The sequence below is a fragment of the Dasypus novemcinctus genome, chromosome 5, assembly GCF_030445035.2.
Source record: "Dasypus novemcinctus isolate mDasNov1 chromosome 5, mDasNov1.1.hap2, whole genome shotgun sequence".
Classification (NCBI taxonomy): domain Eukaryota; kingdom Metazoa; phylum Chordata; class Mammalia; order Cingulata; family Dasypodidae; genus Dasypus; species Dasypus novemcinctus.
This window is the reverse complement of record NC_080677.1, coordinates 139,234,783-139,262,288: the sequence shown is the minus strand read 5'-3', so window position 1 is coordinate 139,262,288 and position 27,506 is coordinate 139,234,783. Positions and strand designations below refer to the sequence as shown.

The 27,506-nt window shown below is 36.0% G+C and overlaps 1 protein-coding gene across 4 annotated transcripts in view; it reads right to left on the bottom strand.

Moving 5' to 3' along the window:
- UBE3C (ubiquitin protein ligase E3C) overlaps window positions 1–27,506 on the bottom strand; it is a 152,086-nt gene that overhangs the window by 106,428 nt on the left and 18,152 nt on the right. For 2 of the 4 annotated variants that reach the window (XM_071215381.1, XM_071215380.1), the window contains exons 2-6: window positions 16,779–16,832; window positions 12,939–13,013; window positions 12,538–12,684; window positions 9,294–9,409; window positions 8,267–8,368 (exon numbers count right to left, since the gene is read on the bottom strand). Coding sequence is in view for 1 of the 4 variants with exons in the window: in XM_004458591.4 (XP_004458648.1) it covers window positions 9,294–9,409; window positions 12,538–12,684; window positions 12,939–13,013; window positions 16,779–16,832 (392 nt within the window). In the remaining 3 variants the exon portion in view is untranslated. The remainder of the gene's footprint in view (window positions 1–8,266; window positions 8,369–9,293; window positions 9,410–12,537; window positions 12,685–12,938; window positions 13,014–16,778; window positions 16,833–27,506) is intronic. The other 2 variants (XM_058297611.2, XM_004458591.4) reach the window with 1 other exon arrangement.

Sequence of the window (27,506 nt, the reverse complement as noted above, 5' to 3'; positions counted from 1 at the left end):
GGGGAGAGTTCACGTGGACATCAGTAAGCCCCAAAATGGCTGCTGGAAGACCCTCCCCAAGATTCTGCTGCTTAGAAGACTTCCTCCAGAACCAAGAGCAGCCCCGGATATTCCCCCAAGGACTTTATCATTGGGCCTTCCTGGGAGATTGATGGGGGAAATAACCAATCGAAACAGTAAACAGCTGGAACTCCTCCCCTGCCATCAGCAAAAGGGTCGGATAATAGTTCAAAAGCCAGGCGCAAGGCCTGAAGGAGCTCTCTTGCTCTCTGGTGCTCTCTTGACCCTGGACCCAGGCTCCAGCTGTCTCTCCCGGCTTGGATCACTATGCTAGTAAACCTGGGCATTTATAATCTATAATGGGAAATTGTAGCCTGTAAATCAGCCATCTTTATCACTTTTCGGACGCTTCCTCTCTACCTGGGACCCCTCCTCTGTTATTTTCTCCCATTTCTCTTCCTTCCCTACCTGAATAAATTACTGGCCTGACTCACCCAAAATGCTCCTGAAATTCATTTTTCCAGCAAAGTCAAAGAACCTAAATGAAATCCAGTAACAGTGCCTTTACTGAATCCTCCTCTTCTCCATAGCCTCAATGTTGGGAGTTCCCCAGTGATCAGTCTTTTATTTTCTCTCTTTTTTTTGCTGAGTAAACTAAATAAATTTATTTATTTTTACAGTCCATATCTTATATTTGGTTCATTTTTTCTCCAACCCACATTATTTGTTTTGTTCATAAAACATACAATTTAAGTAGTATACAATCAACAGCATATAGTCACAGAATTGTGCATTCATCACTTCAGTCAATATGAGAGAATTTTCATTATTCCAAAAAAAGAAAAACAGACTGCCCTCACACCCATGTTTGTGAAACTAATTACAAATCTTATGATGTGCCTTCACCATTTCTAAATATTCAGAAACAACTTTTTTTTTAACCTATTCTGCACAGAATAAACTCAGCTTTCCATTCTCTAACCACATTCTATTCTCTGGTGACTTACATTTTAACTATTAACTCCATCAGTTTGCTCATTATGTTTATTCCATAGTAGCAAAATCATACAATATTTGTCCTTTTGTGCCTGGCTTGCTTCACTCAACTTAATGTCCTTCACAATCATCCACACTGTCATATGTTTCATGACTGCATTTCTTCTTACAGCTACATCATATTCCATCGTGTGTATATATCAGTTTATCCATTCATCAGCTGATGGACATCTGGGCTGTTTCCATCTTTTGGTAATTGTAAAAAATGTCACTATGAACATTGGTGTACAGATTTCTGTTCATGTCACTGTTCTTAGTTATTCTGTGTATTCACCCAGTACTGGTATCACTAGATCAAATGGCACATCTATATCCAACTTCCTTAGGAACCACCAGGCTTCCACAGTGGCTGTACCATTCTATACTCCAACAATAGTGTATAAGCATTCCCATCTCTCCACATTCTTTCCAACACTTGTAATTTTCTGTTTTGTTAATAGTCACCATTCTAGTAAGTGTGAAATGATATCGCATTGTAGTTTTGATTTGCATTTCCCTAAAGGCCAAAGACATTGAACATTTTTCATGTGTTTTTTTACCATTTGTATTTCTTCTTCAGAAAAACATATCTTAATCCCTTAACCTCATCCAGTTTTAATGTCCCTCCTCACATTTAAAACAAATTCATCCTTCTAGTTGTTCACACCAAAAAAATGTATCCATCCTTGATTCTTCATCATCTGATACCCACATTCCGTCTGTCAGCAAATCCTGTAGACTCTACTAGAATTCAACCATCTTCAAGTCAAACCAATGTAAGCAAGGGTTAAGATTAACAAATAATTATGATTATTAAGTCATTATATAGAGGCCTTTTTACTTCCAGTAAATTACAAAATAGCTAAAGTTTAATATCTGAAATTACTGAAAATGGCTAGATGGGCCTCACCCTTTGTATATGGCCATTTCCAAGTAATAACTTGCCATTGTGATTATTATTCCAAATGGATCTTACCTTTGTATTTGAACATTTCTATTGAAAGGGTAACCACTCCACCCTCCTATTTAATATCCAAATGAAAAGCCCTGCAACTGATCTTTGTTAGTTTCCCTCTCCCAGATGCCTCTGAAGCAGTCTAGATAGGGAATCAACAGATGATCTGGAACCTGGCAGAAAAACCACCACCATTAACACATGTCCTTCAGTTTCCCCAACATGGTGCCGGAAGACTCTCATGAGAAATCCCATTCGGAACAAGATTTCCTCTGGAAGCCAGGAGAAGCCCCAGATATTTTCCAGGGGCCTTATCATTGGGCCCTCATGGGGGACTGATGGGTGGCGTAATCAATCAAAAGAGCAAAGAGCTAGGACTCCTCCTGTAGCATTACCAAAGGGGCAGAATAATTTTAAAAAGCAAGGGCAACTCTCTGCCTAGAGGGGCCTGCATCAAATCTTGGTGTGTATTTCCGATTTTCCCATTTCTCAGCAAGTTCTGTTCCTTCCCTATTTCCCAAATAAATTTTTTATTGAAAAAAAAAAAAAAAAAGCAAGCACAAAGGCCTTTTGCTCTCTCTGGCCTTCGCCCTGTCCCTGTGCCTATTCTGGCCTTCTTCACCCCCTCCTGGATCAATACAAGTAAACCTGGGGGTTTATAATCTTTCGCGCTGGGCAGCTGTCCTTGCGGGGCGCACTCCTTGCATATGGGGCTCCCCTACGCGGGGGACACCCCTGTGTGGCACAGCACTCCTTGCATGCAACAGCACTGCATGGGCCAGATCCACATGGGTCAAGGAGGCCCGGGGTTTGAACCGCAGACCTCCCATGTGGTAGATGGATGCCCTAATCACTGGGCCAAGGCCACTTCCCTCACCTCATGTTTATTAATGAAGGAACCTATGCCAGCTTCACACCAATTACTCATTAGCATCCTGATGTTATAAAATCTTAGAATTTCTGCAGATCTAGGAGACGGTTTTGGGGGCCACTAGGCCTCTGACCTCTACTTGCACAAGCTCTTTTTGAAACCCTGGTGTCTCAGGAATTGATCTTTAAAGGAAGGCAATGAGTCCACTTTTGCCTGGTATCACCAACAACCACCACCAGGGTCCAATCATTTGCCTCTTGGCTTGTTCACTGCAGTCTCCTGATCCCTGTTTTTGCCCTTATTCCCTTGATATCCATTTACCAGCACACTAGCCAGAGTAGTTCTATTAAAATATAATTGAAAGCGTGAAGAAATTTGAAAATGGCTTGGATATTATGTCAAAGTGATCAATCTGAGCCATTTCTCATTGAAAGGGGGTGCTACTGCAGGAAGTGTCAAATCAGGGATCTCTTCATTATTTTTATAGGTGCAATAATGGTATTTTTGTAACCAAGGGTTAAAAATTAACAAATAATTATAATTATTAAATCACTGGAAAGTAACAAAAGGTTTAATACCTGAATTACTGAAGCTGGCTGGAGTGGTCCCACCCCTGTTTATGGTTACACTTAACCTCACCCTTGGCATGCTTACTATTATGCTAATTCTAGATTGAATTCATCCTTGTGTATACTTACTATTGGGATGGTAACCACTCTACCCACCTCTCTTTAATACTCATATAAAAGACCTTGTAACTGACCTTTGTTCTGTATAACCCTATTCCAAATACTTGTAACTGACCCTGGTGTGCTAAGGTACCCTGGTCTATCCTATTCAGCCCCTTTAGGAAGGAATCTATGTTCAGCTCCACCCCAATGTTATAAAATATAAGAATTTCTGCAGATCAGGGAGGAGCTTTAGGCCATGAGGCCAGTGTGCTCCATTGCTTGCTCAACCAGTAAAACTCTTTCTCTATGTGAAACCTCAGAGTCTCAGGAATTAGCTTTAAAGATGTATAATGACATCCCTTTTGCTTGGTATCATTGTGAGTTTTGGGAGATGCATGCTAACATATTTAGGGAGTGGGGTGTCACTATGTCTGCAAGTTACTTTGAAATAATTCAGCAAAATGTGGGCAATCATCAACGATGTTAAAAACTGATGAATCTAGTTACCAGGCATATGAATACTAGAGTATTTTTTCCACTCCTATGTTTGAAAATTTTCACAATAATTTTAAAAAGGACAGAGAAAAAAAATTCAGATCATGTCACTCTTTTCTCAAAACTCCCCAGCTTTCCTGCTTTTTTAGCATAAAAGCCAAAGACCTTAAAAATGTCTACCAGACCCTCACCACTTCAGCTCCTTATACTTTCCCCTCATACACTCCCCCACAAAACCAGGCAAGATCCTATCACAGAGCTTTTCTATTTGCTATTTCCTCTGATCCAATGTTCTTCTCTCAGATAATGTGCATCGATCGTCCCATCATTTACTCCAAGTTTTGACTCAAGTCATCTTCTCAGTGAGACCTTTCTTTGCCAGATTATCTAAAAAGTCAACCCACATGTCTCAAATTTTCACATCTCCCTTTCCTCATTTCTTCCTCAACACTTAAAATAATTCAATATACTATATATTTTATATATTTATTTTGTTTATCCTCAGTCTCCCATCCTAGATATAAGCTCTAAGAGAGCAAGGACCTGTCTGACTTGGCATAGCTATATCTCCAGTGCCTAGAACTCTGCCAAGCATTTACTAGGAACTCAATAAATATTTTTTTAATAAATGAAAGAACTGAACAACCAACTCCAACGTTGTTTCCAATGAATATTCACATAAGAAGAAACGCAAGAAATTAAAATATTAGCTTTAAATTTTTTCCAAAGTAAATATGCTTAAATTATGTAGATAAGTAACTATTTACAAACTGAATGCTAGTATTACATAAAAATGACACAGTTGTTTATACTTTGAAAGTTTATTTCTGATACGCTTGCACAGTAGTTAAAATATCAAACTTCCCTCCTGGGGAAGTTCTACTACTTTCTCAAATAAGATGGCCAGGAGCTCTGGAATATATAAACCTTGCCTAATAAAGGAACACAGGCTAATAAGCCAAGGCCTCAACTGTAATGACTGCATTTATGAACCTTATTCCTGTTATAATGAAATTAAGCCTAATTACAATTAATGCCTAAGAGTTGCCTCCTGAAAACTTCCTTGTTACTTAAATATGGCCTCTCTAATCCAGTGAAACACTGTAAATAAATTACCACCTTCCTTTCCCCTCCCCCACCCATGCTATGAGCCATGTGGGTTATGACTCTCAGGAATAAGCCTCCCTGGCACTAAGGAATTGTTACCAAGCATTAATCAGCAATGTAGCTGAAGAAAGACCTTGATCACAAGGGGAAATTTGAAATAAAATAGAGTTTTTGTGGCTAAGAGATTTCAAAGTGAGTTGGGAGGTCAAAGAGATTTCAAAGTGAGTTGGGAGGTCAAGTCAGAGGTTACACTTACGCAGGTCTCAGCCAGACTTCACAAAAGGTCACACTAAACAAAGCCACAAACAAAAGTGCTCCTCAGGACCCTAGGGATATCAGACAAGCCACAGGCCACATGAAATTAACACCCCCTCAGCAGGCTCTATCTGGGAATATATTATACTTAGGTATAAATCCCTAATCATGATTCTTCTGCTTCTTTTATTTGAAACTGTAATTTTCAATTTATTTGTTAAGTATATTTCTCAGAGACCTAAACCCTTTGGATTGTTCCTATGCCATTGTGAAGCCCTGAAACCCAGCAGAGAAGTGGCCACCTCCTATACTCCAGTTCTTTGGGCCTGCCCTGGACAACTAACAAAATGATGATGATTTTGTTAAAGACACAGCTCAAAAGGAAAGGATATCTTCAACTGCAAGCAAAACAATTCCATTCCTCTGCCCCATAATATCTACATCCCTTCCCAATCTGAAGAAGTCAGAGTGGACATCATCCCAGATCCAAAATTGATAAATGAACAAAAATAAGCTGACTAAAGCAGACTTATCGGATTTATTTTTGTTGTTGTTGTTGTCTTATATTAACTGAGTAACATGTAACATTGATTTTAAAAATCACAATTTTAAAAAGGGGGAAAAAAAGTTTATGCCAGAAGCCAACAATGATTGCTGTACAATTAGTCTATGGATGCTAGAAGCCCATGATGATATATATCTTGAACCCATAGTATTCAGAGTGTTCTGAGACTGGAAAAATTCAGGGACAAATGGAAAGGAAAAAAGGGAGATTGAAGGATCAAGGTGATAAGGAATAGTTGACTAGGAAGCCATTTTCTTTAAGTGGAGATTTGCCCATTAGTCCAACCTCCAAAAGAATAATGATATACTGAATTTGGAAAGAGTTATGTAGCATCTAGTCCAATCTCATCATTTTATAATTAAGGCAAATTAGATCCAATAACTTATCTCAGGTCCCTAAGATAGTTAACCACAGAAGCAATCCAAGTCTTCCAAATTCCACTTCGATCTGAACTGACCTAAATTCTATTTATCCTGAAGTAACATGGCAACAATTCCTATTTTATTTGTTAATTCATGCATTTTATATATAATGAGGTACAATATCTTAACATGAAACTACATCTTTCATTTTTTCTAGATTTTAAAAAATTATCTTGATCCCTAGGAAGATTAAAAGACCTTCAAGAGCAGAAGCCAACATATACACCCTTTCTTTGGTACTTCTCCACAACCTAAAATTCACTGTTATAAACAGTAGATAAGATTGTTGGCTTATTAATAACACACACTTGAAATAAAATTTTTAAAGTAGTACCTTAATTTCACTTTGTTAAAATTAATGTAGAATAGCCAAGGAAGAAGGACCAATGTGTTCTTTAAGAAAAAATTCTGTGATGTTAAATTTGAATTAGAAATGTCAGTAGGACCCCATGATACATTTTTAAAATATATATTTAATAGCTCTGTATACTGAAGAGGCCCAGGATTACAGCTAGTTTTACCAGATCTTCATTTCGAAATTCCATTCCTCACACACAAAAACAGGGCTCCTTAGAGAAAATAGCTGATTCCAGCCTAGTAGTGGGAAATACAAGTTGAGCCTAAGACATTTTACTGTCACAGAAAAAAAGGAAGCTCTCAAAAGATTAATGGATCCATGACAAAAGGACATAATAGCTCCTTAAAGGGACTCTCACTATCTAGATAAGAGCACCAAAAAGGATAATTTACGATACTTTTTTTCATAAATATGTAAGTCCTTATTAAGATTAAAGGGAAAAGGAACTAAAGGGGTAGAGGAAGTTCTTCTTCACAAAAGAATGCCAGCTAATAAACACTGGTAAAATGACAGAATCAGAAGTTACCATTCTGTAAACTATGCATGTTACAATTGATTCAGGTGTATATTTACTAATAGATGCTAAAATCACTGGTTAACAGGTGTATTCACATAATACCATATTATCATCTCACAGATTACTTTTATTTACAAAAGAGAAAATGTACCTTTACAATAGATAGAGAGATAAAGCAGTTTCTACCTCAGCCAAGGGATCAAATTTAGCATCACTAATAATATCTCATTATGTGTCTCCTGATTTAATGCAATATACCTTTCACATTACCTCTTATGAAGCATTCTTGTTAAATTTGTTTAAACTGAATGAAATAAAGGCTCTATATCAGTGGTTTTCAACTGGGGATGATCTGGCTGCTCAGGTGACATTTGACAATCTGGAAATATTTTTGGTTGTCACATCTTGCAGGGGGACATATTACTGATTTCCAGTGGGTAGAGGCCAGGGATATTACTAGTAAACACTCTGCAGTACACAGGACAGCTCCCCACTATAAAGAATAGTCAAGCCCAAAATGTCAAGTGACAAGGTTAAGTGACCCAACTTACAGGCTACAGGAAATAGAGGATAGAGAAATAAGTGAAATAAATGGGTCCTTGGATCATAACCCCTACCCATTCCCCGTGTTATATAAAAATATATAAGCTACTTTTGAGACAACTGAGGAAATTTGAGTATAGAGTATATATTAGGTAGTATTAAAGAATTACTATTAATTTTCTTAGATACAATAAAGCATTATGGTTAAGTAAAAGAATGTCCTAATTCTTAGGAGCTATATGGTGAATTATTAAGGAATGATGTATCACTATGTCTACAACCTACTTTCAAATGCTTTAGAAAAATAAGAGAGAGAAAGCAAACGTGATAAATGGTTAACTTTTGAATCTAGGTGGAGGATATAACAATATTCTTTCAACTTTTCTGGAGTTTGAAATTTTTTTAAAATAAAAAGTTGGAAAAGAAAGGATAAATTATATTTTGAAATACTATATATATTAAAATTACTTACTAAATGAATATCTTCAAAAGTTAGAGCAGGTGTCCACAAACTATGGCCCATGGGCTAAATCAGCCTGCAGGCTGTTTTTGTATGGCTCTCGAGTGACGAGTGCTTTTAACATTTTTAAAGGGTTGTAAGAAAGAAAAAAAAAAAGAAGAATATGTAACAGAGACCATATGTGGCCCACATACCCTAAAATATTTACAATCTGGTCATTTACAGAAAAAGTTTGCCAACTCCTGCTTTAGAGAATAATGTATACAGTGTGTTTTTCAAAGTAAAAATTTTTTATCCTACTTTTTTTCCCCAAAGAATAAAAGTAGTTAGTAAAAAATATGAACTCTTCAGAATCATAATCCCCTTGTCTCTCTTCTATCAAGTTCTCTGTACCTATCTTTAGTTCAACAAATTATTTTGGAAAGAACAATTACAACAAAAAATGGATGCATTCTTTTTAGCATCTCATCTGAAGTCTATTTCTGATAGCAATCCTGAATAATCATTATTACATGCAGCTTCCAGAAAAGTAACTGAAATTATATTTAAAGTTCAGAATCATTTCAAAATCCTGGTCTCTCATTCAGGTAATATAACTTACATCATTAAAAAGTGTTATTTTATAGATTAAATTTTAAAAATCATGGAAGTGACTTAAAGTTCATACATAATAAAAGAGCCTTATAAAAGGCATATTCTCAACAGATGATTTTCAAATTTTATTTTAACAGAAACAGGAGTCCACTCAGTTGGCCAGTCCATTTACTAACAACCAATAAGTCTAAACGTTTCACAAGCTAATTCTAGAACATTTGGAAGGAAATATCATCTGGAAGATATTTATACCTGTGTTTTAATTTCTATGTCATACAGGCCTGAATCAACCTATAGTAAAAATTGTAATAAACAGAATATTCCAAATTCTCAAAAACAATATTGTGGAAAAACCGCCATCTCAGGAAATTAAAATCAAAAGGTGTTCCCTATAGACATTCAAAGTGATCAACATATTACATGAAGACGCTAAGATGGAATTTACCTGCAACATAGGCTCAGTAACCTCTTTATTTGAAACAAGCATGTAAGTCTCTCAGATCCATCCAACTGCTTGACAAACAATGAACTGTATTTAATTAAATTCTGATACAGCCATATCTGAAATAGCAAAATATACAAATTAGAACTTTCAACTGATAAAATTTAAATATTCTAATTTACATAATTATTCCAAACTTCTTAAGTGGTAAATATACACTTAATCTAATCTAACTAGAGATTGATAAAAAGTAAATCTTCTATATCAGGTTTTACTTAGTAGAATATGTGTAATATTTTGATGTTTCCATCTTAAAATAACGTATCAGCATTAAGTTAAATTATTAAATTAGTTACTATAACAAAGTACTCATGTGAATTTTACATAAAAATATAAGAAATACAGTATTTTTTTTTTTAAAGATTTATTTATTTATTTAATTTCCCCCCCTCCCCTGGTTGTCTGTTCTTGGTGTCTATTTGCTGCGTCTTGTTTCTTTGTCGCTTCTGTTGTCGTCAGCAGCACGGGAAGTGTGGGCGGCGCCATTCCTGGGCAGGCTGCACTTTCTTTTCACGCTGGGCGGCTTTCCTCACGGGCGCACTCCTTGCGCGTGGGGCTCCCCCACGCGGGGGACACCCTTGCGTGGCACGGCACTCCTTGCGCGCATCAGCACTGCGCATGGCCAGCTCCACACGGCTCAAGGAGGACCGGGGTTTGAACCGCGGACCTCCCATATGGTAGACGGACGCCCTAACCACTGGGCCAAAGTCCGTTTCCCAGAAATACAGTATTAATCTTAAATTCTACAGAATATGTTTCTGCTCTTTTCCTTTTTCCCTTTGTGTATGTTTGGGTATATATGTGCCTCTAGCATCCTTTCCATTTGGACACAGCTTCCTGTTCCTCAACTCCAAGAAATTCTGGTGGGGCAAGCAATCATGTGACCTCACTATTCACAATATAAGGTCAGGTGTGACTGAGCTGGCCAGAATTCCCCATTCTTCTAGATATAAGAACCCATCAAGTATTTAAGCAAATGTTAAGCTAGATATCTGTCACTTCTATCCAAGAGTCCTGCCTATATAGCGTGTATACAGCTGCCATTAATGATTGTAAAAACTCAATACCTAACAAGGAACCCCTTCTCTCTTTGTATTTTTGTGATGTGTATTATTTTATTTCACGAGACCCATTTAGAACCAACTGAAGTTATAAGATACCTCTTAAATGTGGCTAGTAATAACCTTTGCTTGTTAATTTTAAGCCGTTTCTCTGTTGACGTAAAACTCTTTAGATAAAATGTTATCAAGTTTAATTAAAACATGAATGGATAAGAAAGTGTTTTGTATAACACATTAGAATATGTCCTAAATTGGGTAGAGAACTCTGGAACCTACTCTGAATAGTAATTTTCCTACAACATAAGCTTTTTCTCTTGAGATGTTTCAATCTATCTTCAATAACATGAGAGAAAATTTGTAATATCTATTAACAAATTAAAATAGGACATACAGTAGCTATACATTATAAAAAGGTAACTGCAGGAACTATAAGAATAGGCAATTGGGAAACGGACTTGGCCCAGTGGTTAGGGCGTCCGTCTACCACATGGGAGGTCCGCGGTTCAAACCCCGGGCCTCCTTGACCCTTGTGGAGCTGGCCCATGAGCAGTGCTGATGCGCGCAAGGAGTGCCGCCACGCAGGGGTGTCCCCTGCGTAGGGGAGCCCCACGCGCAAGGAGTGTGCCCCGTAAGGAGAGCCGCCCAGCGTGAAAGAAAGTGCAGCCTGCCCAGGAATGGCGCCGCCCACACTTCCCGTGCCGCTGACGACAACAGAAGCGGACAAAGAAACAAGACACAGCAAACAGACACAGAGAACAGACAACCCAGACAACCGGGGTGGGGGTGGGGAATTAAATAAATAAATAAATCTTTAAAAAAAAAAAAAAAAAAAGAATAGGCAATTAATCAAGTAGATATGTTTCAAGATGTCAGTGAAATAAAAATCTACAGTCAATGAGAATGCCTTCAACAAGAGATGTCTCATCCAATCAGCTGAAGGTTTTCAAAGGAGAAGTGACAGTTTCAGCAGTCAGAAGAGAAAAATTCTATCTCTACTTCAGCCAGTCAACTTGTTCTGGGGAATCCATCAAAAACCTTCATTGGAGTTCACAGCTTGTATGAAATCTGGACTTGCATATTCTCACAATTACATGAGACAATTTGATAAAACCTCCTAATATTTACAAAAATCTCTTATCGGCTCTGTTTCCCTAAAGAACACTGACTACATAAATCAGTAAAACAAGGGACTAAACCAAGAAAGCAAAAAGAGAGATCGAAAACTGAAGCAAAGCAAAGGCTTTCCCAAGTTAATAGTAAGCCTAGAAAGCAAGCAGTCCAAATTTCCCAGGATGCTGGAGGAATAGCATCAAGGGGGAAAAAAAATAGAGCAGATAAATTACCTGATGACATACGGATGTTTGTATTGAGAAGCATTTTACACAACTGTTGGAAGGTATGGGAAGACTTTATCAAGAGACTTAAAGAAAACAAAGCAAATGTAAGAATGAGCCCATTATTAATGTCAGGAAAATTAAAGAAAACTATATAAGAAAAAGAAATTAAAACCATAGTATACTATCTCACTTAGCAGGGAACCATATTTAAAGTCATAGTAATTTTTTAAAAGGGGGGATAGTGAGGACAGGATATAAAGCCACATGTGCTTACTTTTGCATAGACTGAAAAACTACAAAAAGTGGAATTATGAATCTTATATAAATTTTCCAACATAAAAATACACTTTCGTCCTCATCACTGATTAGATGTTAAGGAAAGCCTGTATTTTAGAGATTTATACTCAAGTATTTTCATATAACGTGATATGATGTTTGCTAGTCACTTTACAATGATCTAAAGTGAAGGTGTGGAAAGTTAATGAAACAATGTGTTGACTTTTAAGGCTGGGTAATGGTACATTGTAGGTGGTGCAACATATTATTCTAACTTTTTTTAATAATAAAAATTTTTAAAAGCCTATTGAAAATTTTATTGATGTTTCAAGAGGTAAAACAGAAAGACCTATTGCCAAAAATGACCTATTACAGCTAGCTAAGAAAAAGTTCACAAAGGCTAGACATGTTGGAGGGGATATTTATTTGACTTCCTAATTAGCTACTTACCATTGCCACTTAAAAAAAAAAAAACTAACGAGTACACTAACAAAAAATGTAGTTAATACTCACCAAACGTTTTGAGTCTTCACTCTGTTTGTAAAAAAACAGAAGCTGCCTTACCAAAAGGGTAAGGTTGGGACCATTGGCAATGGAAAAAGCATCACCAGATTGTGACAAATTAGCACAATGATCAAATGCACTTCTTTGGATGGAATACTGAAATGAAAACAAAAAAATACATTTGTATTTTATTACCTAAAAATTACCTAAGAACTCACCTAATTATAAATCTTTAATAAATACAGCTAATAAAATTAATTACGGGGGAAAATATCATTATCAACATTAATTTTCACGGAAGAGGTATACAAAAATACATGTAAAGCAAAAAATGCTTATAACAAGGCCATAATCAAAATAAGTTGTTTCATGCCCTCCTAATTATTTCTCAGTAATAAAAACAAACTCACTTGCTGTTTTCTGTCTCTGTAGCCTCTAATAAATGACTGGATAATTATTGCATTTTTCAATCTTCGCCTTTCTTCCTAAATAAGAGAGGCAGGAGCAACAGGTCAAAATCAGTGAAAATGAAATTTAGCTATTAAGAGCATTTAAAAAAGCTGGAATTCAAACACATAAAATTCACTCTTTAGAAGTGCACAATTCAATAGTTTTTCATTCATTCATAGAGTGTGCAACCATTGTAACTATCTAATTTTAGAATACTTTCCTCATCCTAAAAAGAAAACTCCATACCCATGAGCATGTTCCTCATTCCCCTCCAATTTTGCCCCACAGCCCCTAACAACTATTAATTGATCTGCCTTCTATCTCTATGAATTTGCCTATTCTAGACATTTCAGAAAAATGAGGGAAGCAGATGTGGCTCAAGTGACTGAGCTCCCACCTACAACATGGGAGTTCCCTGGCTGGGTCCCCAGTGCCTCCTAAAAAAGACAGCAAGCTGGTGCAATGGGCAGGTACGGCAACTGACACAACAAGAAACACAAGAAGAAAAACATAATGAAAGACAACAAAGCAGGGAGCAGAGGTTCCTGGTGCCTCCTAAAGAGGACAAGCAAGATAGCAAGCTGGTGTGATGGGCAAGATGATGCAACAAGAGACGCAAAAAGAAAATCACAATGAGAGACACAATAAAGCAGGGAATGGAGGTGGCTCAAGCAACTGGGCACCTCCCTCCCATATCGGAGGTCCCAAGTTCAGTTCCCGTTGCCTCCTAAAGAAACAAGGAAGACAATCAGACAAAGCAAGTGCGAACAACGAGGGGGTGGGGAGAAATAAACAAAATGAATCTTTAAAAAAAAAAAAGAAATCATATAATATTTGATCTTTTGTGTCTAGCTTTTTATTATACACTTAGCATGGTATTTTTAAAGCTCATCCATGTTATGGCATATATCAGTATTTTGCTCCATTTTGTAGCTGAAAAATATTACATTGTATAGACATATCATATTTGTTTACTCATTTATCAGTTGACGATCATTTGGGTTGTTTCTAATTTGGAGCTATTATAAATAATGCTACTACTATATACAAATTTTTGTGTGGACATGTTTTCAGTTCTGTTGGGTATATAACTAATACTGGAATTGCTGGCTCATATTTTAACTATGTTTATTAGCATTCTGAGGAATGGCCAAACTGTTTTCTAAAGTGGCTATACCATTTTCCCAAAAAAAAAAGCACAAGAAGACTTTTTTTTTAAAGTTTTATTTTAAATATAAAAAGAATATAAGCAAACAACACAAACATTTTAAAAGGTCATTTTCTTGTTTAAAAGCAGAAAACTTTCCAACTTGCATTGACTTGAGATTGTCTTTAAAATTTTCAGTGACCTAGAAAGGAGTGGGTGTATCCCAGTGGTTAAGCACCTGCTTTGCACGTGTGAGGTCCCAGGTTCAATCTCCACACCTCAAAAAAATATATATACACACACACACACATTTATTTATATATATATATATATACACACACACACACACACACACACACACACACCATTATCATCATAAACATCTCAACCACTTATTGAGAGCCTACTATGTACCAACCCTATGAAAGGCACTTCATGATCATTCTCATAATAATCTTACAGGTGAGTATTACTACCATTTTAAAGATGCAGAAACTGACATTTACAAAAAAGATTAAGAAATGCTCAAAGACAGAAGGGAGCCAAGATTTAAACTCAGGTGTGACACTGAAATATGAACTTGATTTTACCACACTACATCATTTCAAATCTTCGATGAATACCATCTACCATGCTAGAAACATACATACACACTCATGCAATCTTGGAATTTGATCCAATATCAGATCCTTTAAGTGTACTTTCTGAGCCTGAAATAGTTATAATAAGGGAATCCCTGAATTTTAATGGCGTTTTAAGAACCTATTCATTACTATGATGATTACTAAGAGAACTTAATGAAAAGCTCATACATCTTCCCATGGGTTTTCAAAACATTTATTTTTAGCCATTTTGTTGTTTATTGAGGAAGGAGTGGCAAAGTCCCATCCGTTTAGTTGGGACTTAATGACTATACCTTAGGAGTAGGTATTAACTGGAAATAAGTCAGTCCTTAAAAGGACAGAGCACAGTTCAAATGAGCTCAATCCTTTATTAGTTAAAGGTGATTTGCCCCACCTTTACTGCCTGCCAGAAGCAAATGTAATACTCTCTAAAAGAAGATATCAGAAAGTCTGGATATAGAGCCTGCAAATATCTCTTCAATTTGTTGAGCACGATGACCAGCATTCAACCAAAAATAATGAGGCACACAAAAGGCAAAACTTGAAAATCAAGAGGACAAGCAATGGAAACAGACCCACAGGACATCCAAATACTAGAGTTTAAACACTGTCTTCAAAATCTATAATATGTCTAAGAAATTAAAAAATAAGAAAACTAGAAAATTTAAAAGAATTTCAAAGAAAATTCTAGAACTGAAAATACAGAAATTCAATGGATGTATTTAAGAATTGCTAAAAAGATAATTTGTAAGTTGGAACTTAGGTCAGAAGAAAATATCTAGACTAAACCCAGATAGTCAAAAGGATAATATATTCAGAAGAGTACAGGAGACATATGGGGCACAATGCAAAGGTCTCATATATTTCTACTTTCAGTGCAAGAAGAAGAAGAGAAGAAGAAGAGAACAAGAAGTACTACTGGAAGTGATAATATCTAAGAATTTTCCAAAACAGATGAAAGACACCAACCAATAAATACTTCTTTTGGTTGACCAGTAGTTCTCAATACAGGGCAATTCTGTCACCTAGCGGACATTTGGTAATGTCTGGTGACATTTTAGGTTGCACAACTTGGGGGAGTGTGTGTTATTGGCATCCGGTGGGTAGTGGTCATGGATGCTGATAAACATCATACACAATGTAAAGGATAGTCCTCCACAACACAGAATTATCTGTCCCTAAAAGGTTGAGAAACCCTGCCTTAAAATTTTTGCATTTGCCATTCCTTTTGCCACTATGCTCTTCCTCTACCTTTTCACAAGACAGCTTCTTTCTTATCCTTCAGGAATTAGCTCAACCCTAACCTCTTCAGAGTCCCTCCCTAACTTCCCTCTAAAGGAGGGCTTCCCAGTTACTATATCATTACTCTTGCCTTCATAGCACTTATCACAATCTGTCTTCTACCTCTGAACAAGAGTTTTTACTGCCTTATTTACTCTGTTTACTCAGCAACCAAACAGTACATAATAAGCTCCCAATAAATATTTGTTAAAAGGATGAAAGAATTGTAAAACAGCTCTATCTAGAAAAGGAGAGACACTACAGTGGCTAAATACTCAAAAACAGAAAGCTATTTTAAGAAATTATCACCAGAAAGATGAACTATAAGATTAAAGCATAAAAGAGGAATGTCAACAGCTCCTTTCTTTTACCTTCTTTATAAATGTTTAATATACATCCCTTAACATAAGTTTTAGCCTTTTGCTTGATAAATTATGAACATTATATACTAAGCCTTTCTAGATCTTCTGGAAGCCATACAATAAGCAATTAAGTCAACTGAAAGCTTATTTCCCACCCCTCTATTCTTGAAACTGTCTTTTTGATCCACCTTTTCTATATTTGTTCCAGAATAGGAGACACACTGTAAAATCCAACAAACCTAGAAATGCATCTAAATCATAATACATGCATATATAAAATACATATTATATTAAGACTTCACATATACACTAATATATGTAACAGTAAAACTCGGGTTTCTTTCAATTCTATGGAAATCTACAGAAGTGTATTTCAAACAGCTTTACCTCTCTCTTTCTTCTTTCTTCCTGAGTACGATGTAAAAGAGAAGCCTTTTCTTCCTACAAAAAGAGAGAAAATTAGGTAAAAGAGGTTTATACTGCAAAATTTTAAAAATACTCTCATACAAAAATTATAGAATGCTTTCATGAGAAATGGATTCTACACAGGATGGAGGAATAGAGTATGGATTAGAGTGGACTTACTGATATTCTATTCATGAACTATTGTGATTAGTAGTAATTGAAGAAAATGTGGCATTGGTATAGAGAAAATGGCCATGGTGGCTGCTGGGGGTAGGGAATGGGAGGAAGAGATGTGATATGAGGGCATTTCTGGGGGTTGGGGTTGTCCTGGGTGGTGCTGCAGGGACAGTTACCAGACATTGTAAGTCCTCCCATGGCCCACTAAGTAGACTGTGGGAGAGTGTGGGCTATGGTGTGGACCATTGACCATGAGGTGCAGCAGTGCTCAGAGATGTGTTCATCAAATGCAATGAATGTTTCATGATGATGGAGGAGATTGTTGTTATGGAGGGGAGGAGTGGGGTGAGGGGGTTGGGGAGTGTATGGGGACCTCATTTTTTTTAATGTAACATTAAAAAAACAAATAAAGACAAAAAAGATGGATTCTAAAAATCATCTACTCAAACTAAGGCCTAAGAGGTAAATGATTTTCCCAAGGTTACAGACCTAATTAAAAGAGTATTTCATTAGTTTTCTAAAAATAAAATCTGATTTTTTTTTTCACACACACAAGAAAGTACAAGTAAAAGTGGGGAATAAGATCAGTCTATTTATCAATGTCTTTTTTTGTTTGTTTTATTTTTTGAATCAATGTCAATATCCTGGCTGTGATATTACACTATAGTTTTGCAAAATATCAGGGAAATTGGGCAGTATGCACAAGGCATCTCTCTGTACTATTTCTTACAACAGCATGTGAATCTACAATTATCTCAATAAAAATTTCAATGAAAAAAATGCAGATTTCTTTATTTTTATCAAAATTTACAATATATTTTTCCATAATAAATAAAACTAAATTTTGAACTAAATTACTCAGTTTGCAGAAGGAACTAAAATAATAAAAGAGATAAATATAAACACTTAAAGACAACTCCCCTCCCAAAATTTATTCTACTCTACGGTGTGTGGATATTTCAATTTTATAAATCTAATCCAAAATAAAATTAAAGGTCCAAAATATTACATATGAATCATGAGAAAAATCAATAAAGTTAAATCTCTTAACAGAACTATACAATCCACCCATCAAAATACTGTCAGAAAGTGAGTTATACATTAAATACACTATGTAGAAATAAGTTTTTCAATGTCAATATTTGAAGCCAAAGAAATAAATCCTCCAAATAGTTTACATTATAGATAATTTCACTTCTTGAATTTCAAATAAAAGGTCTCTATCTTCCACATGACCAAAAATCATAAATTTTTTGTTTTAAAATTAATTAATAAATAAAAGGTGTAAGTGGGGTACAGAAAAGCTAAAGTAAAAAGTACAAAGAAAGCTATGACATTCCAAATTATGGAAAACTTCTAGATCAGAATATAGGACAGTTCAAATCATTCTTTATGAATAATAACTAGTATGAATGTCTGTAATTTCTTTTCCTTCCAACTCCATTTGTCCAATTAAAATGTTAAATGGTCAAATTTAAAAAGCTAAAATTTCTATATAATCTGGCAAAATACTCAATAAGTTTACTTTAACATACAAATAAGCTTAGTAGTAACTAATCTAAAAGTTCCATGAATGCAAGGACCACATCTGTTTTTGCTTACCACCTTATCACCATAATCTATTTCAATGTTTCACATTTGTAGGTATTCAATAAATATTGATTAAATTAGTAAACATATGCTGTGAGTAAAAAGAAGTATTCTAAAAGATTGTGTAACCATACAGTTTAATCACACTTTGGTCTATCTGCAACTTGGTATCTACGTTGCAAAACTTAAAAAATCAAAATGCATTCTAAGTGTCAAAAAGCATAATTGGACCCAAATTTAATGCTACAATGTCTCAGAAATTCTACTTTAAATTTGAAGCTTTTGCAATGTTAGGTGTATAGGTAGGTATTATTAACCTTTCATTACGTGTAGATTTAAATCTCTGAGCAGATGATACCATATAAATGCAAAGGTCACTTATTTTACCTGTGCTCAAGAGTTATAAAATTTTCTAACAAAAGTAACCAAAAAAAAAGATAGTTCAGGGGAGCAGATGTACCTCAAATGGTTGAGTGCCTGCTTCCCATGTATAAGGTCCTGGGTCAATCCCCAGGATCTCCTTTTAAAAAACAAACAAACAAAAAAGATAGCTCATTTCAAAAATAAACATAGCAAGTTACATGGGAAAGAAGTCTCTATGAACATCCCCAACTGCCAACAATGATTTGTCTATACCACTGTTTCCCAGGAAAAGAAGGAAAAGGAATAGAGAGGGATCTCCTGACAGTGGGGAAAGATGGTCACATGTGAAATATATAGACACTAAAACAAAGTGTTCATCTACATGCTAAGCAACACTCTAATCCCTTTAATTTGTCAATCCTATGGGATAAGTATTAATACTATTATTTTTCAGTTTACAGATGAGAAAAGTGAGGTTTGAAAGTCATAGATCCAGGATCTGAACTCAATCTGGTCCAGAGCCGAAGCCATTTACTTTTTACTATTTCAAAGTACTATATACTTTGAAAAAGAATATTAACTGTGATAATACTATCTTATAAATGAAAAAAAAATCCATTGTCTCCAAAATACATAATAATTTAATCAGAAAGGGGCCAAGTGGGAAGGGGGTAGTCACAACAAAAATTTTTTGTTCATCAAAATATGGCATGAATTAAGGAAGGGTGGGGAGGAGGAGGGGTTGAAAAACACAGGATAAAGAACATCCAGAAAAGGAAAAATAAGCAATTGAAAAGACTGGGGAAACACATCTTGTCCAAAAGACCAGTTTAGCATAGAGAAGGGTGACAGACTGCATAACCACTGTCTATAAATTATGTAAGATGTCAATATGTAGTAATGGAACATGCCACACAAATTCCAGATTAGAACCAGAGTTGCTTCCTGTATTCTCTCTCTCAAAGAATGGTATTCAGTGAAGACATTCAAATGATGCACAACAGGCTCATTTATTCATTCAACAAATATTTATTATCTACTATGTGTCACATATAAGTATAAGCATTAGCTATCTTTTAAGTAAGTAAAACATTCATTCCCAAGGAGTTCATACTCTGGTAGGAGAAAAAGATGCACAATTTATTGAGTACCGAATGTGGATTGCTCTAGACACTGTAATAAAGCCTGAATAAAACAGGTCCCTGCCCTCATGAAATATATATTCTAATAAGGGTATACAAAGAACAAAACATAATATGGAGAAGAACATTTAACCATCTCATTGATTCAGAGAACACTTAGAAGAACAGTAAATTTGAAATAAATCTTGGAAAGGTTAAGCTCAGCAGGATGACAAGATGGGACACATCCCAGCAGAGGGAAAGAGCACATGAAGATGCTGTGGCATGAGAAAATAGAACTGTGGGAGAAGGAAAGGCAAAGAATGAAAGAGAAGGAGTGATGAAATAGAACTTGACAACACTGTGAGAGGAAGAAAGAGGATGGAACCTAGGATGAATCTCAGATTTGTATTTCTGGCTCCATGAATGGTGTATCAAGATAGAGAACATGGGGTAGAAGCAAACAATGAATTAAGCTCACTGACTTTGAGATGACTATGGGACTGATAAGTAGGTCAATAGGTAATAAACATAAAAGGGAAAAAGTATGGATTGAAAATTTGGAGTTCAGATCATCTATTACTTCAGCTTAAATTCCTTCAATGGTTTCCCATCATCTATGTACATCATGGGGGACTACTAGACTCGAAAAGGGCTGCCAATCTTTTAAACAGAAAAACTACAATCTACTCTTAAATTATTTCCTGAAAGACCTCTTAACAACAAATAAAAGGACAATACCATCTCTAAGTTTTATTATTTAAATTGACCAAATTTATGTAAAATCTATTATTCTTCTATTTCTTGGTATTCTGAGGACCTAATTTAAGAACCACCAACATACTGTCAGCAACCAAATTCAAACTTAGCCTAAGCTTAAAAATACTATGGTCAGGGTAGTGGATGTGGTTGAAGGGATTGGGTTCCTGTCTACAATATGGGAGGCCCTGGGTTTGATTTCCAGGGACTCCTGGTGAAGGCAAGCTGGCCTGCACTGCAGAGAGCTGACATCCCACAGCACAGAGAGCTGGCAAAGCAAGATGATGAAAACAAAGGGAGGCAAGCAGACACAGAGGAACTCTCAGCGAATGGATACAGAGTGCAGACAGCCAGCACAAGCAGCAAGGCAGGGGTAATAAATAAAATAAACCTTAAAAAAAATACTTTGGTCAAAACACTTATCTTTCCACTGACTACTTCTCTCGCACCATCTCCTCAGACACATCTTGCCCTCCAACTATCCTTATCTACTACTGGCAGTTCCCTGAACAAAGCCTTGAGCTTTCCAAATGCCCAACTGCCCCATCTGGCCTTCCCTCTTGTCACCAATACATGCATCTAGCAAGCACCCACTCATCTTTAAGACTCAGATTAAATGTCATCTCTTAAAGCTTTCCCTAATCTTCCATATAATGAACTGGTAAATTAATTATATGGATTACTTTGGCACAAATTAAGTTCATCGGAAGTGTACTTAGAATAAAGGGCTTACTACTCAATAATAAGCAGAAATGATCGTATCTGAATTAGTCAAAATCATGGAGGCCAACATGAATATCATCTAAGGTCACCATGCAGCAGAAAATCACTCCAGCAAATACTATCAAAGATACTAAGTGTGGAAAAGGATATGATTATTTGAAGAACAGTGAGTTTTTTAGCCCTCAGAAGAGAAAATAAAACATGAACTACATCAGTTAAAGCAAGTAATGAATGACATAATCAAAGTCTAAGTAACTATTAAATTGGTCCTCAATTTGAAAAGGGCTATATAAAAGAACTGTATTCACTGAATGAAAGGAAGCTACTTGAAATGAGGACAGAAATAGTGGCACTGCATGACCAGCAAAAGCTGACTTACACCCAGACAGATAGGAAGAAAAGCTGAGGCTGCTGGCCTTCAACACATGCTCAAATTGCACAAGCTGGTAATAGCAAGGTCTGTATTTATGTGCCTAACAGATGCTCTGGAATTTTATAGACTGTAAATATAACAAAGTATCTATTTAAAAGAGGAAAACTTTTTCTATTTTAGTGCACTTGGGGAGAGCAAAGAAAGAATAAAGGTAATTTATTTATCAATATACTAATAATTGTATTTATTTGTTTCTCTTTTTTAATAAACTGTATGTTCTTTAAGAATAACATCTTATTCCTTTTTATAATCCTTTTAGTAACATGACCAATGCAATAATTAAAGGATTAAAATCAGAAAGAATAAAGGTACAGTTGGGAAACCTGAAGTTTGAAGGAAAACTTTAAAGTTGAAAAAAAAATTCATAACAAATTATTAAGAGACTAGAATGTAAAATCACTCATCTACTGAGGCGGACATTAGAAAGACCCATGTCTTCACCAACATTACTTAGTAATACCAAAATCAAAATACTGGTCAGACAAATTATAAATCCAACTGACAATTCCAATGTTCTAAAACTCCCTTAGGAAGTCAGAAACCATTTCAAAAATGTTATAATTATAAATAGCATCAGTATTCCTTATTTAATCAATCACTCATATAAACATTAGTGAGTCCAATTCTTTCTGGGAAAGAGGATGATTCACTAGGTAGACAAGCTAGCTCCTTCAACCTCTAAGCTGTTCTTGCTTAACATACTAAATTCCTAGAGATAAGTCTTAAACAGATGACCCTTAGCAAAATCCTGACTAAGCAAGGGAAGTATTCTGATAACAAAGCCTATATTTAGCTATTACTAGAAGCCACCCGTCAATGTGACAATGAAGGTAGAGAAATACAACCATATTCTATATATTTTGCAATAATGAAAGGACAGAAGGTTGGAAGGTCAAGTAGTTAACAAGTAAGAATCAGTTTTCCTAATGTACCTGTGGAGAGGGAGGAATGACTAAAGGTAACAAACTAGATTACCATCTTTACTAGTGTTGTTTTTTTTTTTTTAAAGATTTATTTATTTATTTAATTTCCCCCCTCCCCTGGTTGTCTGTTCTTGGTGTCTATTTGTTGTTGCGTCTTGTTTCTTTGTCTGCTTTTGTTTCTTTGTCCGCTTCTGTTGTCGTCAGCGGCACAGAAAGTGTGGGCGGCGCCATTCCTGGGCAGGCTGCACTTTTCTTTTCACGCTGGGCGGCTTTCCTCACGGGCGCACTCCTTGCGCGTGGGGCTCCCCCACGCGGGGGACACCCTTGCGTGGCACGGCACTCCTTGCGCGCATCAGCACTGCGCATGGCCAGCTCCACACGGGTCGAGGAGGCCCGGGGTTTGAACCGCGGACCTCCCATATGGTAGACGGACGCCCTAACCACTGGGCCAAACACTCCTCCTCTGTCATCTTTACAATGTTTGTCATATTTCTACCACCTGTGCCATTATTTACTTCATATTATTCTCTAAATTGAATTCTCACTTGTTATTTTGAATTAATTTTAGACAAAGAAAAATTGCAAAAGTGGTACAAAGAGCTCCCTTATATCTCTTACTCACTTTCCATAATGTTAACATCTTACATAAATAACCAGATTTCAATTATCAAATATAGGAAATTAACACTGATATAGTATTATTAACCAAACTTCAGAATTTATTAGAAATTCACCAATTTTCCCACTATTTACCTTTTTCTGTTCTAGCAACCTATCCAGGATCCCACAATGCATTTAGCTATTATTTCATTTTAGTCTTCTCCAAGCTTTAACAGTCTCTCTTAACCTGGATACCTGTCCCTCAGGTTGGGTTTTTCCAATATTTTCTCATGATTAGAGTGAGGTTATGCAATAATGATAGTATTGGATTTTTTTTGCGGGGGGGGGGGGGGGGGGGAGGGTTGAATGAGATACAGGGAATAGGGACTGAACCCAGGACCTCGGATGTGGAAAGCCGGCATTCAATCACTGAGCCACACTGGCTCCTGACAATATTGAACTTTAATCCATAAAATAAAACATATATCTGTGAATACCATACTTATACAAAGAACTGAATAATTAAATGAGGGAGAAATCTTCCTCATAGCCAGGAAACAAAGAGAATCACCAACCACCACAGTAAATGTTGCAGACAAAATCCCCTGCTGCTGCATGCTAAACTCAGTGGGCAAAAGTTTGAGAAGAAACTGGATTTGCCTAGTCTCAAAATATTGCTCTCAAGATTATTATCAACTACAAAGAAAACAAACAGAGTAAATCTACAATGGAGAAATTCTGTAGACACTAAGTGATCAAGTAAAGGTCACCAGTAATAAAACATTGACATCACGAACTATGATATGATGGGAAAGACACAATATAATTTTTGTTTTACTCTTACCAAAAAGAATCTCTTTAACTTAAAATATGCTTATTTCAAGTGGAACTGTTATATCACTACCCTAAATGGAAAAACAGTATTACCTGTCATAAATAGGAGGTACTCCTGAAAATAAACAGTAAAAACAAAACTGTATTGTTACATTTAAAACTAATAAAATTTAAAAATAAACACTGAATTATAATAAAAACCTAATAAATTTACTCATAAAATGCCACATATGAAACTAAGTCCCTCAAAGCAAAGAAACTGATTATAATCATAATAGGAAATATGAGGTGCTATGTTGCTATGTGTAAGAGGAAGATGAGATTATATGGGACAGTTTGAAAAAAATTTTTATATTAACCAACACAGAGAATCCTAACTCATACATATGCATGATTAGATCAGGCAAATGGTATTTAGTCACCTTCTCTGACAAAATTGGATTCTGAAAATTAATTCCTAACCTAAGAGCCAAATGTGACTTTCGTTTAACAAACTTAACGTTTCAAGAAACCATCCAGGATCTTGATCTTCTGAATGTGTCATTTTATTTAGTAATATTCCCATTGTGATTAAAAATAAAAAAGGAGGGAAGAAGGTGTCTTTATCCATTCAGCACCACTAAGTGACTTAGGAAAATACTCATGGAGACTTTTATTCTTAAATTTTTAAATTTACTATTCAAAATATTTTTAAAAGTTTTTCACAATTCTTTCCATCACAATCAAAATGTGTACTCTATATCCCATCAATCCAGATGAAAGGTTTATCAACAAAGGCTTGAAGTTCTTGAAATCACAATAGTCAAGGGTTGGCTTTTCTGCAGAATAAGAGGAGGAAAGTATTTGTAGTATTTATTGCCCATTCCCTCACAAAGCTAGACAATTAATTCATCTGCCTTTAACAGGAGAGATGGTTTTGACACTCTATTAAGTACTTCTCTTAATTCTTCCTGCATAAACCAGATTAACAGAACTGCCTTTTAAATATGAAGGGGAGGAGATTTTGACTTTTGGTCATTTTTCTGGTGCTGGAATAAGGCTGGATCAAATCCTCTTATTGAACCAGCAATAGTTTTAGTACCATCTCTGCTATTCCCAATACATCATACTTTCAGTCTAAGTTATTACTGATCATGAAGTCACCAACAGGTTTAAAAGATTTTCTCTAAATTATGAGTTAGAAAATGTCTTCATGGTCTTGCTTAATCGGCTCATGGCCTTGTTTAATTGGCTCATAGCTGACAAACAGCAAAGGATTAGTTGCATTCAAAATATCAGTGAGTTTCATCAGTTTGTAGTGAACAGTATTAACTTTGTCTTCCTAAAGATAGTTACAGTTGCTACATATATTTGGCCCTATCTCTAAAATGGCCAATGAACTAAATCATTTGACAAATTATTAAATTATTTTATTTGCTGCATCACTAATCATCACTTCTAATCATAACTTTGACAGCAGGTTTGATAAGTGTTTGGCCCAATTAGCAGCTCTTCTTGCCTTAGCAATTAAATACAATACCATAGATGATGTTTTCACAGCTTTTGAATGTCAATTCCCCTGTCACCCTGAGCACTTATTTTCAGACTGTTTACAAGTCCTTCCTTTTGGCCTAAAAGTTTAACAGGTTTCCGTGGTTTGCCTTATGGTTTCAAAATGAAGTTTAAGAGAGGATGATTTGACAGTAGAATTTGGCACACAATATAACAGGTTCACTCTCATTTGGTCCACTGAAAAACACACCGGGGGTGGGGGGGGCGGGGGGAGCGGCGCCGGGAAGCGTACACACCATTCTAATTGGCAGTTATGAATATCCATACATGGCTCATGCTAGTTAACAACTGTCAATTTTTGAAAGTAAAATTTCACCCTGCTGCTAAAAAACAAACAAAAATCCCTAAAATGTCTAAGTAAATTCAGTATATAGGAATCCATACTAGTAATCTGTAGAGGTCATACTAATAGAATTAGTTCCAAAGGTTCAGCTACTGTACGTTTGTAACATTCATTGGCATGCTTGAACACTTGTCAATTGGTCAGTGTCAGGTGACTTACCACAAAGCCGCCTATGCTAATCTCACTGTGAGCAAATATTTCGATTAAATCACAGATAGATGTGCTATCTATGTTTTTGTGACTGATATCAAAATAAATACTACTAAATCCTTTTAAATACTCCTTTGTATATGTTCTAAATAAATCATCATATATACTATACTTTGGGAAACAATGACCCTACAAATGAAGCTAAACCATGAACAGACAGATCAGTTGAAAGAGTCCTCAAGAGACTCATAAATGGAGTTTAAGTATTTCATAAAAGTGGCATTTCAAATCTAGACAAAATGCATTATTCAATAATAGTGTTGGAACAATTGATCAGCTTAAATAAATGACCTGTGTCTTTACTCTTTACAATGAAATAGATTCCTGATGGAGCTAAGCTTTATATATATACATAAATAATGTCATAAAAATATGAAGACAATATGGGAAAATTTTCAAAACTCTCAATGTGGAAGAAAACTTTCTCTAAAAAAGCTACAAAGCCCTTACTTAAGAATGACAAATTTGGCGGCGGACTTGGCTCAGTGGTTAGGGCGTCCGTCTACCACATGGGAGGTCCCCGGTTCAAACTCCGGGCCTCCTTGACCCTTTGTGTGGAGCTGGCCCATGCGCGGTGCTGATGCACGCAGGGAGTGCCCTGCCATGCAGGGGTATCCGTGTGGGGGAGCCCCACGCGCAAGGAGTGCGACCCGTAAGGAGAGCCACCCAGAGCTAAGGAAAGTACAACCTGCCCAGGATGGCGCCGCATGCACGGAGAGCTGACACAACAAGATGACCCAACAAAGGGAAACACGGATTCCCGCGCCACTGACAACGACAGAAGCGGACAAAGACGATGCAGCAAATGGACACAGAGAACAGACAGCCGGGGTTGAGGGGGGAAGGGAAGAGAAATAAATAAATAAATAAATCTTAAAAAAAAAAAAAAAAGACAAATTTGACCACAATAAAAGAAAACCAGAAAGATAAAGAAAATTTTGATTACATAAAAATTTTAAATTTCTACACAGGAAAATACCATAACCAAAATTAAGTTAAGATTTATTCTGACAAAGTAGGAATAAATCTTTGTAACACTGCATGAATGATTATTTGTAAAAGCTTTCAAAAATTAAAAAAAAA